Raw genomic sequence first — 17,042 nt, forward strand, 5'->3', positions numbered from 1 at the left:
CAAAAAGCCTTTTGAAAGTCCAAATACACCACATCCACTGGTTCCCCTTATCCACTCTACTAGTTACATCCCCAAAAAAATTCTAGAAGATTTGTCAAGCATGATTTCCCTTTCATAAATCCATGCTGACTTGGACCAATCCTATCACTGCTTTCCAAATGTGCTGCTATTACATCTTTAATAATTGATTCCAGCATTTTCCCCACTACCGATGTCAGGCTAACTTGTCTCTAATTCCCTGTTTTCTCTCTCCTTTTTTAAAAAGTGGGATAACATTAGCTACCCTCCAATCCATAGGAACTGATCTCAAGTCCATGGAATGTTGGAAAATGACCACCAATGCAGCTACTATTTCTAGGGCCACTTCCTTAAGTACTCTGGGATGCAGACTATCGGGCCTGGGGATTTATCGACTTTCAATCCCATCAATTTCCTTAACACCATTTCCTGATTCATAAGGATTTCCCTCAGTTCCTCCTTCTCGCTAGACCCTCGGTCCCCTATTATTTTCGTGAGGTTATTTGTGTCTTCCTTAGTGAAGACAGAACCAAAGTATTTGTTCAATTGGTCTGCCATTTCCTTGCTCCCCATTATGAATTCACCTGATTCTGACTGCAAGGGACCTACATTAGTTTTCACTAATCTTTTTCTCTTCACATATCTATAGAAGCTTTTGCAGTCAGTTTTTATGTTCCCTGCAAGCTTACTCTCATACTCTATTTTCCCCCTCCTAATTAAACCCTTAGTGCTCCTCTGCTGAATTCTAAATTTCTCCCAGTCCTCAGGTTTGCTGCTTTTTCTGGCCAATTTATATGCCTCTTCCTTGGATTTACTATCCCTAATTTTCCTTGTTAGCCACGGATGCGCTACCTTCCCTGTTTTTTATTTTTACGCCAGACAGGGATGTACAATTGTTGTAGTTCATCCATGTGATCTTTAAATGTCTGTCATTGCCCATCCACCGTCAACCCTTTAAGTATCATTCGCCAGTCTATCCTAGCCAATTCACGTCTCATACCGTCAAAGGACAAGGGCAGCAGGCGCATAGCAGACACATAGGAGCACCATCACGTGCAAGTTTCCCTGCAAGTTACACACCATCCTGACTTGGAAATATATCACCGTTCCTTCATCGTTTCTGGGTCAAAATCCTGGAACTCACTCCCACAGTGCTGTTCAGGAATCTTCACCACAAGGACTGCAGCAGTTCAAGAAGGCGGCTCACCACCATCATCTTGAGGGCAATTAGGTATGGGCAATTAATGCCGGAATGAATTTTTAAAAAGTATATGATGATGCAATATCTTTGAAGGGATATTTTTGCATAATTCTAGCATTTTATGTTTTTAGGATTTGCCTTTCCAAGAAGTAGATGAAGATTTAATTGAAAGTCTTCAATCTGAAGAAGTACTAAAGTACTCTTGTCCAACTCAGTATGACCATATCAAGGAAGATGAGGTGAGGTGTCACTTGTTTAATAATACTTGAATGCTATATCTGCAGAAAAAACTTTTTATAGTAGATTGTTTGGCAGCAGTTGAGCAGTCTAACCAGAAGATTATTTGTTGATTGACTTCAACTTATTGTTGCTTAGTTTCTTGCCTCGGTTTAGTTTTTGTTTTAATTCCCAGTTATGATAGGTGCACCTAATTTGAGCAAAGTGGTAGCAGGGTGAAGAATTTACAGGAACTGGCATGTTCAGCTTAAAAGATTCTTCTGTCAGGTAGTTATGGAGTAATATTAGCACTTTGCCTCGGATCTTTATGGCATTCTGATTGAAGATCCATGGCAAGTAGTTTCAGAGGAAGAGAAAAATGTTTGAACTTAACATTTCTGAAATATGAATTACGGAATAAGAATCTCTGATTCTTTCACTTGTTTAATCCACATGGACCAATGATGCCATCCAGTTGTACTGATTCTGCTGTGAGGATGCCCCTGGAGATGGCCATACGCACCAGAGTAGATTGCAGAGTTGAGAACCTCTGACAACACCCAACAGATGGTGGAACTGGACTGCACTATCCTCCCTGCTATTGTGGATAGAGTGCCTGGCAGGATTGCCAACATCTCGCACATTTGTTCCTGTGCCTCAAGTATTGTACTTTTCTTGGTTGGCCCCTGGATTTGTACATCCATGTCCTGCATCCATGTCCTGCAGAGCAGAGCTTGGAGAGGACAGTGCTCTCCAGCATTTATTCTCCTTGGCTGTTACTGACATACTATCTGCTCCTGATCACTTGTGCTTTGAGACTCACCTGGTGCCAGCTCGCTTATCTGATTAACATGCCCACTTGATGTGCCAGCTCCTGGGCTGGTGCTTGCAATGCACATATTGTGTGATTGGTCTGTCTTCAGGGGAGAAGTTCCTACGAGAAGTCGCTGCCTTCTGCGGGCAGGGGCTCGTGCTCTTCCTTTGAAGTCCATGGAGGAATGAGAAAAGGATGAACATTTAATAATGGTGATTAGAACATGTAAATGTGCACATGAAACACTATACCATACTGATGTAGGCTGAAAGTACAGTTGGTTGTGGGAGATGAGTGGGTACAATTTGAAATTGGCGGCAGTCGGCGAGAGGCGGAGCAGCAGCGTTGGTGAGGCCGATGAAGGCCCAGCAGGAGTCTGGGGATCGGCAGCAGTCGGCAAGAGGCGGAGCAGGAGTTCGTGAGGCCTATAATGGCTCAGTGGGATTCCGGGGATCGGCGGCAGTCGGAGAGGCGGAGCAGCAGCATTGGTGAGACCTATAAAGGACAGCCGGCGCAGCTGCAGCAGGGAGGTAAAAAAGTAGTAGAAAGAAATCGAAAGGTGACGTCACAGCCAAGGGGGTAAGTGATTGGCTGGTGATTGGTAAGTAGTTTTTCTCTCTTTCTTATTTTTAATCAGTAAGTAACTTTTTAACATTGTTGTTGCCTAATTAAGTTAATCCAAGTATTAAGTCATGGCAGGAGAGCTCGGACACATGTTATGCTCCTACTGTACTATGTGGGAACTCGGGGATGCTTCCAGTGTCCCCGACGACTACGTGTGCGGGAAGTGTATTCGCCTGCAGATCCTGACAGACCGCATTGCGGCACTGGAGTTCCGGGTGGATTGACTCTGGAGCATCCACGATGCTGAGAATGACGTGAATAGCACGTTTAGCGAGTTGGTCTTACCGCAGGTAAAGGGTCCATAGCCAGATGGGGAATGGAAGACCAACAGGAAGAGCGGTGCAAGAAAGGTAGAGCAGGGGTCCCCTGCGGTCATCCCCCTGCAAAACAGATACACCGCTTTGGGTACTGTTGAGAGGGATGACTCATCAGGGGAGAGCAGCAGCAGCCAAGTTCATTGCACCGTGGGTGGCTCTGCTGCACAGGAGGGCAGGGAAAAGAGTGGGAGAGCTATAGTGATAGGGGATTCAATTGTAAGGGGAATAGATAGGCGTTTCTGCGGCCACAACCGAGACTCCAGGATGGTATGTTGCCTCCCTGGTGCAAGGGTCAAGGATGTCTCGGAGCAGGTGCAGGACATTCTGAAAAGGGAGGGTGAACAGCAAGTTGTCGTGGTGCATGTAGGTAAAAAAATGGGATGAGATCCTACGAGACGAATTTAGTGAGCTAGGAGCTAAATTTAAAAAGTAGTAATCTCAGGATTGATACCAGTGCCACGTGCTAGTCAGAGTAGGAATCGCAGGACAGCTCAGATGAATATGTGGCTTGAGGAGTGGTGCAGAAGGGAGGGATTCAAATTCCTGGGGCATTTGAACTGGTTCTGGGGGATGTGGGACCAGTACAAACCGGACAGTCTCCACCTGGGCAGGACCAGAACCAATGTCCTAGGCGGAGTATTTGCTAGTGCTGTTGGGGAGGAGTTAAACTAATATGGCAGAAGGATAGGAACCTATGCAGGGAGGCAGAGGGAAATAAAAGGGAGACAGAGGCAAAAGATAGAAAGGAGAATAGTAAAAGTGGAGGGCAGAGAAATCCAAGGCAAAAAACAAAAAGGACCACATTGCAGGCAAATTCTAAAGGGCAAAGTGTGTTAAAAAGACAAGCCTCAAGGCTCTGCCTCAATGCGAGGAGTATTCGGAATAAGATGGACAAATTAACTGCGCAGATGGCAGTTAATGGATATGATGTAATTGGCATCACAGAGACATGACTCCAGGGTGACCAAGGCTGGGAACTCAACATACAGGGGTATTCAACATTTAGGAAGAATAGACAGAAAGGAAAAGGAGGTGGGGTGGCGTTGCTGATTTAAAGAGGAAATTAATGCAATATTAAGGAAGAACATTGGCTTGGATGATGTGGAATCGATATGGGTGGAGCTACGGAATACCAAAGGGCAGAAAACGCTGGCGGGAGTTGTGTACAGACCACCAAGCAATAGTAGTGAGGTTGGGGACCGCATCAAACAAGAAATAAGGGATGTGTGCAATAAAGGTACAGCAGTTATCATGGGTGACTTTAATTTACATAGATTGGGCTAACCAAACTGGTAGCAATGTGGTGGAGGAGGATTTCCTGGAGTGGATTAGGGACGGTTTTCTTGACCAATATGTTGAGGAACCAACTAGAGAGCTGGCCATCCTAGACTGGGTGATGTGGAATGAGAAGGGACTAATTAGAAATCTTGTTGTGCGAGGCCCCTTGGGGAAGAGTGACCATAATATGGTAGAATTCTTTAAGATGGGGAATGACACAGTTAATTCGGAAACTAGGGTCCTGAACTTAAGGAAAGCTAACTTCGACGGCATGAGGCGTGAATTGGCTAGAATAGACTGGCAAATGATACTTAAAGGGTTGACGGGGGATAGGCAATGGCAAACATTTAAAGATCACATGGATGAACTTCAACAAGTGTACATCTCTGTCTGGAGTAAAAATAAAACCGGGAAGGTGGCTCAACCGTGGCTAACAAGGGAAATTAAGGATAGTGTTAGATCTGAGGAAGAGGCATATAAATTGGCCAGAAAAAGCCGCAAACCTGAGGACTGGGAGAAATTTGGAATTTAGCAGAGGAACATTAAGGGTTTAATTAGGAGGGGGAAAATAGAGTACAAGAGGAAGCTTGCCAGGAACATAAAAACTGACTGCAAAAGCTTCTATAGATATGTGAAGAGAAAAAGATTAGTGAAGACAAATGTAAGTCCCTTGCAGTTGGACTCGGGTGAATTTATAATGGGGAACAAAGGAATGGCAGACCAACTGAACAAATACTTTGGTTCTGTCTTCACGAAGGAAGACACAAATAACCTTCCGGAGGTACTAGGGGACCGAAGGTCTAGTGAGGAGGAGGAACTGAAGGATATCCTTATTAGGCGGGAAATTGACCGGATTGAAGGCTGATAAATCCCCGGGGCCTGATTGTCTGCATCCCAGAGTAGTTAAGGAAGTGGCCCTAGAAATAGTGGATGCATTGGTGATCATTTTCCAACAGTCTATCGACTCTGGATCAGTTCCTATGGACTGGAGGGTAGCTAATGAAACACCACTTTTTTAAAAAAGGAGGGCGAGAGAAAACGGGTAATTATAGACGAGTTAGCCTGACATTAGTAGTGGGGAAAATGTTGGAATCAATTATTAAGGATGAAATAGCAGCGCATTTGGAAAGCAGTGACAGGATCGGTCCAAGTCAGCATGGATTTATGAAAGGGAAATCATGCTTGACAAATCTTCTGCAATTTTTTGAGGATGTAACTCGTAGAGTGGACAAGGGAGAACCAGTGGATGTGGTGTATTTGGACTTTCAAAAAGCTTTTGACAAGGTCCTACACAAGAGCTGTTGTGCAAAATTAAAGCACATGGTACTGGGGGTAATGTACTGGCGTGGATAGAGAATTGGTTGGCAGACAGGAAGCAGAGAGTTGGGATAAACAGGTCCTTTTCGGAATGGGAGGCAGTGACTCGTGGAGTGCCGCAGGGCTCCGTGCTGGGACCCCAGCTCTTTACAATATACATTAATGATTTGGATGAAGGAATTGAGTGTAATATCTCCAAGTTTGCAGATGACACTAAATTGGGTGGAGGTGTGAGCTGTGAGGAGGATGCTAAGAGGCTGCAGGGTGATTTGGACAGGTTAGGTGAGTAGGCAAATGCATGGCAGATGCAGTATAATGTGGATAAATGTGAGGTTGTCCATTTTGGTGGCAGAAGCACGAAGACAGAATATTATCTGAATGGTGGCAGATTAGGAAAAGGGGAGGTCCAATGAGACCTGGGTGTCATGGTTCATCAGTCATTGAAAGTTGACATGCAGATACAGCAGGCGGTGAAGAAGGCAAATGGCATGTTGGCCTTCATAGCTAGGGGATTTGAGTATAGGAGCAGGGAGGTCTTACTGTAGTTGTACAGGGCCTTGGTGAAGCCTCACCTGGAATATTGTGTTCTGTTTTGGTCTCCTAATCTGAGGATGGACATTCTTGCTATTGAGGGAGTGCAGCGAAGGTTCACCAGACTGATTCCAGGAATGGCTGGACTGACATATGAGGAGAGACTGGATCATCTGGGCCTTTATACCTGGAGTTTAGAAGGATGAGAGGGGATCTCATAGAAACATATAAAATTCTGACTGGACGGGACAGGTTAGATGCGGGAAGAATGTTCCCGATGTTGGGTAAGTACAGAACCAGGGGACACAGTCTTAGGATAAGGGGTAGGCCATTTAGGACTGAGATGAGGAGAAACTTCTTCACTCAGAATTGTGAACCTGTGGAATTCTCTACCACAAAGTTGTTGATGCCACTTCATTGGATATATTCCAGAGGGAGTTAGATATGGCCCTTACGGCTAAAGGGATCAAGGGGTATGGAGAGAAATCAGGAAAGGGGTACTGAGGTGAATGATCAGCCATGATATTGAATGGCGGTGCAGGCTCAAAGGGCCGAATGGCCTACTCCTGTACCTATTTTCTATGTTTCTATGAAATCAGACACTCTGCGGACCAGCCAACTGCGCCATTTAAGTGTATCTAAGTGTTAAGTCATGGCAGGAGAGCTCGGTAGGGTGTTATACTCCTCCTGTACCATGTGGGAACTCGGGGACACTTCCGGTGTCCCTGACGACTACGTGTGCGGGAAGTGTGTCCACCTCCAGCTCCTGACTGTCCGCGTTGCGGAGTTGGAGCTGAGGGTGGATTCGCTCTGGAGCATCCACGATGCTGAGAATGACGTGAGTATCACGTGTAGTGAGTTGGTCTTACCGCAGGGAAAGGGCCCACAGCCAGCTAGGGAATGGAAGACCAGCAGGAGGAGTAGTGCAAGGAAGGTAGTGCAGGGGTCCCCTGTGGTCATCCCCCTGCAAAACAGATACACTGTTTTGAGTACTGTTGAGGGGGATGACTCATCAGGGGAGGGCAGCAGCAGCCAAGTTCATGGCACCGTGGCTGGCTCTGCTGCACAGGAGGGCAAGAAAAAGAGTGGGACAGCAATAGTGATAGGGGATTCAATGGTGAGGGGAATAGATAGGCGTTTCTGCGGCCGCGACCGAGACTCCAGGATGGTATGTTGCCTCCCTGGTGCATGGGTCAAGGATGTCTCGGAGCGGGTGCAGGACATTCTGAAATGGGAGGGAGAACAGCCAGTTGTCGTGGTGCACATTGGTACCAACGACATAGGTTAAAAAAAAGGGATGAGGTCCTACGAAACGAATTTAAGGAGCTAGGAGCTAAATTAAAAAGTAGGACCTCAAAAGTAGTAATCTCGGGATTGCTACCAGTGCCACGTGATAGTCAGAGTAGGAATCGCAGGATAGCGCAGATGAATACGTGGCTTGAGCAGTGGTGCAGCAGGGAGGGATTCAAATTCCTGGGGCATTGGGACCGGTTCTGGGGGAGGTGGGACCAGTACAAACCAGACGGTCTGCACCTGGGCAGGACCGGAACCAATGTCCTAGGGGGAGTGTTTGCTAGTGCTGTTGGGGAGGATTTAAACTAATATGGCAGGGGGATGGGAACCAATGCAGGGAGACAGAGGGAAACAAAAAGGAGGCAAAAGCAAAAGACAGAAAGGAGATGAGGAAAAGTGAAGGGCGGAGAAACCCAAGGCAAAGAACAAAAAGGGCCACTGTACAGCAAAATTCTAAAAGGACAAAGGGTGTTAAAAAAACAAGCCTGAAGGCTTTGTGTCTTAATGCAAGGAGTATCCGCAATAAGGTGGATGAATTAATTGTGCAAATAGATGTTAATAAATATGATGTGATTGGGATTACGGAGACGTGGCTCCAGGATGATCAGGGCTGGGAACTCAACATTCAGGAGTATTCAACATTCAGGAAGGATAGAATAAAAGGAAAAGGAGGTGGGGTAGCATTGTTGGTTAAAGAGGAGATTAATGCAATAGTTAGGAAAGACATTAGCTTGGATGATGTGAAATCTATATGGGTAGAGCTGCAGAACACCAAAGGGCAAAAAACGTTAGTAGGAGTTGTGTACAGACCTCCAAACAGTAATAGGGATGTTGGGGAGGGCATCAAACAGGAAATTAGGGGTGCATGCAATAAAGGTGTAGCAGTTATAATGGGTGACTTTAATATGCACATAGATTGGGCTAGCCAAACTGGAAGCAATACGGTGGAGGAGGATTTCCTGGAGTGCATAAGGGATGGTTTTCTAGACCAATATGTTGAGGAACCAACTAGGGGGGAGGCCATCTTAGACTGGGTGTTGTGTAATGAGAGAGGATTAATTAGCAATCTCATTGTGCGAGGCCCCTTGGGGAAGAGTGACCATAATATTCTGCATTAGGATGGAGAATGAAACAGTAAATTCAGAGACCATGGTCCAGAACTTAAAGAAGGGTAACTTTAAAGGTATGAGGCGTGAATTGGCTAGGATAGATTGGCGAATGATACTTAGGGGGTTGACTGTGGATGGGCAATGGCAGACATTTAGAGACCTCATGGATGAATTACAACAATTGTACATTCCTGTCTGGCGTAAAAATGAAAAAGGGAAGGTGGCTCAACCGTGGCTATCTAGGGAAATCAGGGATAGTATTAAAGCCAAGGAAGTGGCATACAAATTGGCCAGAAATAGCAGCGAACCTGGGGACTGGGAGAAATTTAGAACTCAGCAGAGGAGGACAAAGGGTTTGATTAGGGCAGGGAAAATGGAGTACGCGAAGAAGCTTGCAGGGAACATTAAGGCGGATTGCAAAAGTTTCTATAGGTATGTAAAGAGAAAAAGGTTAGTAAAGACAAACGTAGGTCCCCTGCAGTCAGAATCAGGGGAAGTCATAATGGGGAACAAAGAAATGGCAGACCAATTGAACAAGTACTTTGGTTCGGTATTCACTAAGGAGGATACAAACAACCTTCCAGATATAAAAGGGGTCAGAGGGTCTAGTAAGGAGGGGGAACTGAGGGAAATCTTTATTAGTCGGGAAATTGTGTTGGGGAAATTGATGGGATTGAAGGCCGATAAATCCCCCAGGGCCTGATGGACTGCATCCCAGAGTACTTAAGGAGGTGGCCTTGGAAATAGCGGATGCATTGACAGTCATTTTCCAACATTCCATTGACTCTGGATCAGTTCCTATGGAGTGGAGGGTAGCCAATGTAACCCCACTTTTTAAAAAAGGAGGGAGAGAGAAAACAGGGAATTCTAGACCGGTCAGTCTGACCTCAGTAGTGGGTAAAATGATGGAATCAATTATTAAGGATGTCATAACAGTGCATCTGGAAAATGGTGACATGATAGGTCCAAGTCAGCATGGATTTGTGAAAGGGAAATCATGCTTGACAAATCTTCTGGAATTTTTTGAGGATGTTTCCAGTAAAGTGGACAAAGGAAAACCAGTTGATGTGGTATATTTGGACTTTCAGAAGGCTTTCGACAAGGTCCCACACAAGAGATTAACGTGCAAAGTTAAAGCACATGGGATTGGGGGTAGTGTGCTGACTTCGATTGAGAATTGGTTGTCAGACAGGAAGCAAAGAGTAGGAGTAAACGGGTACTTTTCAGAATGGCAGGCAGTGAATAGTGGGGTGCCGCATGGTTCTGTGCTGGGGCCCCAGCTGTTTACATTGTACATTAATGATTTAGACGAGGGGATTAAATGCAGTATCTCCAAATTTGCGGATGACACTAAGTTGGGTGGCAGTGTGAGCTGCGAGGAGGATGCTATTAGGCTGCAGAGTGACTTGGATAGGTTAGGTGAGTGGGCAAATGCATGGCAGATGAAGTATAATGTGGATAAATGTGAGGTTATCCACTTTGGTGGGAAAAACAGAGAGACAAACTATTATCTGAATGGTGACAGATTAGGAAAAGGGAAGGTGCAACGAGACCTGGGTGTCATGGTACATCAGTCATTGAAGGTTAGCATGCAGGTACAGCAGGCGGTTAAGAAAGCAAATGGCATGTTGGCCTTCATAGCGAGGGGATTTGAATACAGGGGCAAGGAGGTGTTGCTACAGTTGTACAGGGCCTTGGTGAGGCCACACCTGGAGTATTGTGTACAGTTTTGGTCTCCTAACTTGAGGAAGGACATTCTTGCTATTGAGGGAGTGCAGCGAAGATTCACCAGACTGATTCCCGGGATGGCGGGACTGACCTATCAAGAAAGACTGGATCAACTGGGCTTGTATTCACTGGAGTTCAGAAGAATGAGAGGGGACCTCATAGAAACGTTTACAATTCTGACGGGTTTAGACAGGTTAGATGCAGCAAGAATGTTCCCAATGTTGGGGAAGTCCACAACCAGGGGTCACAGTCTGAGGATAAGGGGTAAGCCATTTAGGACCGAGATGAGGAGAAACTTCTTCACCCAGGGAGTGGTGAACCTGTGGAATTCTCTACCACAGAAAGTAGTTGAGGCCAATTCACTAAATATATTCAAAAGGGAGTTAGATGAAGTCCTTACTACTCGGGGGATCAAGGGTTATGGCGAGAAAGCAGGAAGGGGGTACTGAAGTTTCATGTTCAGCCATGAACTCATTGAATGGCGGTGCAGGCTAGAAGGGCTGAATGGCCTGCTCCTGCACCTATTTTCTATGTTTCTATGTTTCTATCACCAATGCTGACGGTGCTACTAGTCCCTATAACTTTTAGGGCTTCCTCCTCCGCCAGGGAGATCTGTGGGTCCTGCCTTCTGCCTGGAATTCTGTGCTCTCTTCTGCAGAAGGGGTGGGACAGCACTATGAGTGGCTAGTGAAGATGTGTCCTTCTGCATGTAATGCATAAGGTGAAAAGGAGGTAGGTCATGCGTTTACAGAAAGTAGCTACAGTGCGAATTGAACACGCTTCAGTCCCGCCTTTGAATAAAAATCGGGGTCATTGTGAACATATAAAATACAGAAAGAAATTCGAAATGGTAGGAACATTTTTAGATTGTATCTAGCAGAATGATATATAATCTAATAAATGTCCCCAGATCGTGGTTTGGGTCGATCCTCTTGATGGCACAAAGGAATACACAGAAGGTAAGCTTGTGCTTAATTTAGTCATTTGAGGCTGCAGGATTCATATTTATTTTTTGAGTGTAGACTTTACCAAATAGAAAGAGAATTGTAGCATTTTGAGAAGTTAATAGACTCTAATCCACTCTAGAAATTAATAAACTCTTGGGTATTTCGTCCAAGCTGTAATTTACCTGAGGGAAATTTTTGACATTATGTGCCATAAAGCACAAAAATGTGGCTTGTACCTCCTATATCGTTGAACACAATTACTAAATGTTTTGTGATTTTCAGGTAGATGGTAGAGAAGGAAGTTGAAAATCTTATCCAGCAGGGCATTTCTCTTTCTTGCATCTCACAAAATAGTTCAAATCTGCTTTTCTTTATAAATAAGATATGCTAAACCACTTTTGGGGATTTTTTTCCCGCGATATTACCAACGTGGTGACTTTTTATATATATTTAAAAAAACAGCCCAACTGTTTTTTGTGCCACGGTGAAGGTGATTTTGAACTCTTGGCTAACATGACCAGGTGTTTCTACCTTCCATCAGGCAACCAGGTTAGGGTCTGACTTTACGCTTCAGGTGATTCTAATGTTTTAATCTACAGGTCTCTTGGATCATGTGACTGTGCTTATTGGAATTGCTTATGGTGGCAAAGCAATAGCCGGTGTAATCAATCAGCCATATTACAACTATCAGGTATGATTTTAAAAATGTTAACCAATATTTTTTTAATCCAATCATTCAAAGCCCTTATCCTGTAAACTGTTCATCTCAAGTATTGAGTAATGTGATTGTATTCTATTGAATGCCTTTAGTACTCTTTCCTTTCCTATTACACTCGGGTGATTTTTGGCACCAGCATCCATTAATTAATCTCCCACCAGATTTTACCCCTGCTTTTCACTCCAACACAGCTCTTCATAAAATGCTTAAGTTGCTGAGGAATTTGATAACCAACTCACTTTGAAAGGTCATTGACCTGAAACATGAACTCTTTCTCTCACCACAGATGTTGACTGACCTGCTGAGTGTTTCCAGCATTTTCTATTTTGATGGCAGATTTCCAGCATCCTTAGTATTTTTGCATTTGATTTTGCTATTCATTTAGAATTTGTTTGGCCTTGGCATGCAATTCTTTCTGCTCCACTCCCTGGGTTCCTTTTCCAAATAGCATGCTAAAAACACAAAATATTCAAAGTTCCTAATCTCAGTTGTACTGCTGAGTCGAGGGAAATTGAGGACAAATGGTCCGAGTTTGCTTTGAAGCATCTTTTATCGATTGTTGGGAGCCCAGGATCAATTTTTGCAGATGTTGATGGTACGAAGTGGTAAAACATCACCAAAAAAGGTATTAAAACCTTTGACATTGCTGCAGCCTTAAAAATGATACTTGCACAAAACACACTAGTGGCGCTCACTTTGGTGTCTTCAAGCCTGAACTAATAAAGCTTTTATGGCGCACCTTTTGAACCAATTGCTATCTACCTGAGCTTCCTTTTCAGAACATTCTGGCTTTTTAAAAAAAACTCAAAGCAAATAACTGAGTTATTTATCTCCTAATAGTTGTAGTATGTTGCGAGTGAAATGGGTTAAGATGAATTTCAGAATGCAAGTTTATATGCCAGAAAAATGTACTGATTTTGTATATAATATCTCACTTTAAAAAAAAAATATATATATTTATTTTCTTTCAGGCTGGGGCAGGTGCTGTACTTGGTCGGACCATTTGGGGGGTTCTGAATCTTGGCACCTTTGGAATTCAGCTGAAGGAACCGCCGGAAGGGAAACATATCATCACTACAACCCGCTCCCATGGCAACAAGCTGGCAAATGACTGCATCAATGTGATGAATGCTGATGATGTAATAAGAGTTGGAGGAGCAGGCAACAAGGTACATGCTGAAGCAACACCGCACTTGAATAGCCTTGGAGGGTGTGTTTTTTGAATTGTATTTGTTTCCAAAACTATTTTAAACTTTTTCTTTCCAGAGTTCTAAAATTCTCTTCTGGGCACCACACTTTAAGATGTCACAGCCTTGGAGAGGTTGCAGAGGAGATTTACTAGAATGGGACTTCAGTTATGTAGAGAGGCTAGAGCAGCTGGGGTTGTTCTCCTTGGAACAGAGAAGGTTAAGTGGAGATTTAATAGAAGTGTTCCAAATCACGAAGGGTTTTGATAGAGTAAATAAGGAGAAACTGTTCCAGTGGTTGAAGGGTCGGTAACCACAGGACACTGATTTTAAAAATGATTAGCAAAAGAAGCAGAGATGAGATGAGTTAATGCAATGAGTTGTTATGATCTGGGTTGCACTGCCTGAAAAGGTGGTCGAAGCAGATTCAGTAATAACTTTCAAAAGGGAATATGATAAGTACTTGAAGGGGAACATTTTGCAGGGCGATGGGGAACGGGTAAGGGAATGGGGTGAATTGTGCAGATCTTTCAAAGAGCTGGCACAGGCACAATGGGCTGAATGGCTTCCTGTGCTATACTGTATCATTCTATGATACTATGTAAAAGGAAATCAGAGAAGGATTAATGGAATTTCTGTCACTGATATCTACTAACAGTCCTAGGCGATCCCAAGCTTAGTTTCTGACTCCATATCCTCTCCATCACAAAGAATACCTACCTCCACCTCTAATATTGCCAGCCTCTGCTACTGAAATCTTCATCCATGCCTTTGTCACCTCCATACTTGACTATTCCTCTGCTCCCCTAGTCGACTATGCATTCTCTGCCATCCGTAAAATTCAGCTTATCCAAAGCGTTGCTGCCTGTTTCCTATCCTGCATGAAGTCCTGCTTGCCTGTCACATTGTTCTCACTCATCTACTTATCTCCAATGCTACAACACCTCCCTGAACTTGCCGTTTACTGACTTCAGTCTCATGCACAAGCCCCTATTGTCCCTCTATTGATGGCATGCTCTGGAATTCCTTTTATAAATATCTCTGCCTCTTCACCTTTCTCTCCTTTTTTAAGGTCCTCCTTAAAATTCATATCTTTGCTCAGCCCTTCTAATATCCTCCTTTGGCTCGGCATCCTTATTTTCATTATGCCTCTGAAGCACTTTGAAACATTTTTCTATGTTAAAGGTGCTACATAAATGCAAGTTCTTGTAGTAATAGTTTAGACATCCCTATTCTATGCATGATATATTGAGACTACAAAATCATGTTTGTTATGTCACACTTATTTTTAAGCATTTCACTCTGCGGTGAGGATGGAAGTGTTAGCAGTCTGGGATGAGCCTAAATTGTTTCCAGAGGTCAAAAGAACAATAATCAAATTTCTCAGGCCATCCAGTTTCTTCATTGTGTCCTTTCCAAAGTAAGTTTACTCTAATTGTATCTTCTTTCTTACAGGTCCTACAACTTATTGAGGGGAAGGCTACGGCTTATATATTTGCTAGTCCAGGCTGTAAGAAATGGGACACTTGTGCTCCTGAGGCTATCCTTCATGCTGTTTCAGGTAGGTAGTTTGATATATTGCTATACCTGAATCAGCCTCCAAAATAAAATCTATATACTCATGATGGAAGGAAATCTAATCTGTACTGTGGATCTGCCCAGCTCAGTCATTTGATTACTGAATTTAGCTCCAAGCTCTTGTTACAGGGTATCATCTTGGAGCCAACATCACTTCCGAGAACCACTTGATGAGATTAAATGCTAGTTTTGTACTTACTGAGTTAGGTAAGTCCACCCAACTTCAGGACAGTATTGTTGATTGACCAGCCAGACTGGCTCACTAATGGAATTTGGATTAGACTGACTGGGCGTTCAGATTCATTCCATTCTGCTGCAGATAACCCTACAAACCTGTGCTCTATTGATTAAGATGGTTCCCTTGCTGGCAAACAATGGTGAGATTATTCTATCGCTTAAACTGGATGGTTGGTTGGTTAAACACATTTTGGGTTATTCTTACCCCTTGTCTGTTGCAAACCTGTGCCGAAATGTTGTGGGTTTGGATAAGCGGGCTCTGTCCTTATAGGGAAAGGGTGTGTATTCCACAAACTACATATGTATTACTCATTCGTTCTTTTGGGGGGGTCTCGAGCTTTGCTCATGCAATTTTATGTTCCACAGTAGCTGATTTTTATGTTGCTTAATGACCTCAATCTTGTGCTTTTCATTGTTCTTTTGATTAAATTATTCTTCCATACTAATAAAATTAGTGAACTTTTGTTCATTTAAGATCACAGATTTTCATATAAAATTTATCAAAAAATTGAGATCTACATATGAATATCTGAAAAAGAAAAGGTGCATTTTTAACTTTGAATGGGGAAAGTGTCACTCTGAAAACTTGCTTTTAATTTATTTGATCTATTTGCTCTCCAATGTGTCATCCTATATTATGTGTGTATAAAGAGTTGGAATGTTCTGGGTGTAGTTGATTACAGTTTAACCACCGTTACTTTAATAAAACTAAAAATAGCCCTTCCAAGGTCCAGAGGCAACTGTCTCAACAAACCTTGGTTTATTGAGCAGAAACGTCGGGGACGCTCAAGCCCACTCCAACTGAGTGGCTCCCAGTGCTGTGGCACATTGCCACGTCTGCCATTTGCCACAATGCCACCGTGCTCCGTGAAATGGAAAAAAATCATGAGCAACATCGACCTTCCCATTCATGAAGACTTGAAAAACCCACCACGAAAGCACTTAAAATCGCGCTGGCCATTCTGGGAAATAGCAGCCAGTATTCATGCAGCTGATAGCGACCCACTGTCCATATGGACGGAATTGTAGGATGCATGCAACATAAAGGACCAACACCTCATCACTGACCCAACAACAGAGGTTTCTGGCTTCGACCTCCCTCGAAGACAGTGGACAGTGTTCAACCGAATCCGCACAGGACATGGGCGATGCTGCGACCTGTTCCACAAGTGGAAGATGAGGGATGACCCGAAGTGCAACTGTGGCCATGAGTTCCAGACCATGGAACATTTCACATCAACCTACCTACTAAGATCTGTTGCAGGAGGCACCTCATTTCTCCACTCGGGAGGCCATTGACTGGATAGCCAAACTAAACATTCCATTATAAGTTTTTCCCATGATGTGAAACAACAACATTGAGCAGGATGAATCAACTGCCCTGTAATAGGCAGTTAGAAGAAAAGTGCTGTAACATTATTTATAGTTCCGTTTTGATCTTTTGAATTTGCAGATTCGGTGACTTTTATATTTAGAAAGCTGAAATGAATCTAGTTACTGAGGTGCAGTTGTACTTTTGTTGTAGAATGGGTTCCACTATTTACTGACATAACTGACGTTATAACTCCAGAGGTCACTCATGGCATGATTCTGGAGGGAGGCATTATGAGATTCCATGGAGAAGTCTTGCACCACTTTGTGTGTGATAATGGGCCCAAGTTTCCACATGATTTGCGCCTGATTTTTAGGAGCAACTGGTGGAGAACGGACTATCTTAGAAATCGCAATTCTCCACATTTTTTTTTCTGCAGTTCTCGTCAGGTAGAACAGTTCTACTTTGGAACAGAATTTTTTCTTCAAAAGGGGGCGTGTCCGGCCACTGACGCCTGATTTGAAAGTTTCCACAGTGAAAACGTACTCCAAACTAAAGTAGAATGGAGCAAGTGAAGATTTTTGTAGAACTGAAAAAACCTGTTCTACACATTAAAA

At 43.7% G+C, this 17,042-nt stretch overlaps 1 protein-coding gene across 1 annotated transcript in view; it reads left to right on the top strand.

Moving 5' to 3' along the window:
• Positions 1 to 17,042, top strand: part of bpnt1 (bisphosphate nucleotidase 1) — a 48,665-nt gene that overhangs the window by 27,472 nt on the left and 4,151 nt on the right. The window contains exons 3-7 of the mRNA XM_070889435.1: positions 1,351 to 1,458; positions 11,357 to 11,405; positions 11,993 to 12,084; positions 13,083 to 13,280; positions 14,754 to 14,859. Of these exons, the coding sequence (XP_070745536.1) occupies positions 1,351 to 1,458; positions 11,357 to 11,405; positions 11,993 to 12,084; positions 13,083 to 13,280; positions 14,754 to 14,859 (553 nt within the window). The remainder of the gene's footprint in view (positions 1 to 1,350; positions 1,459 to 11,356; positions 11,406 to 11,992; positions 12,085 to 13,082; positions 13,281 to 14,753; positions 14,860 to 17,042) is intronic.

Source organism: Pristiophorus japonicus, chromosome 9, assembly GCF_044704955.1.
Source record: "Pristiophorus japonicus isolate sPriJap1 chromosome 9, sPriJap1.hap1, whole genome shotgun sequence".
Lineage (NCBI taxonomy): Eukaryota > Metazoa > Chordata > Chondrichthyes > Pristiophoridae > Pristiophorus > Pristiophorus japonicus.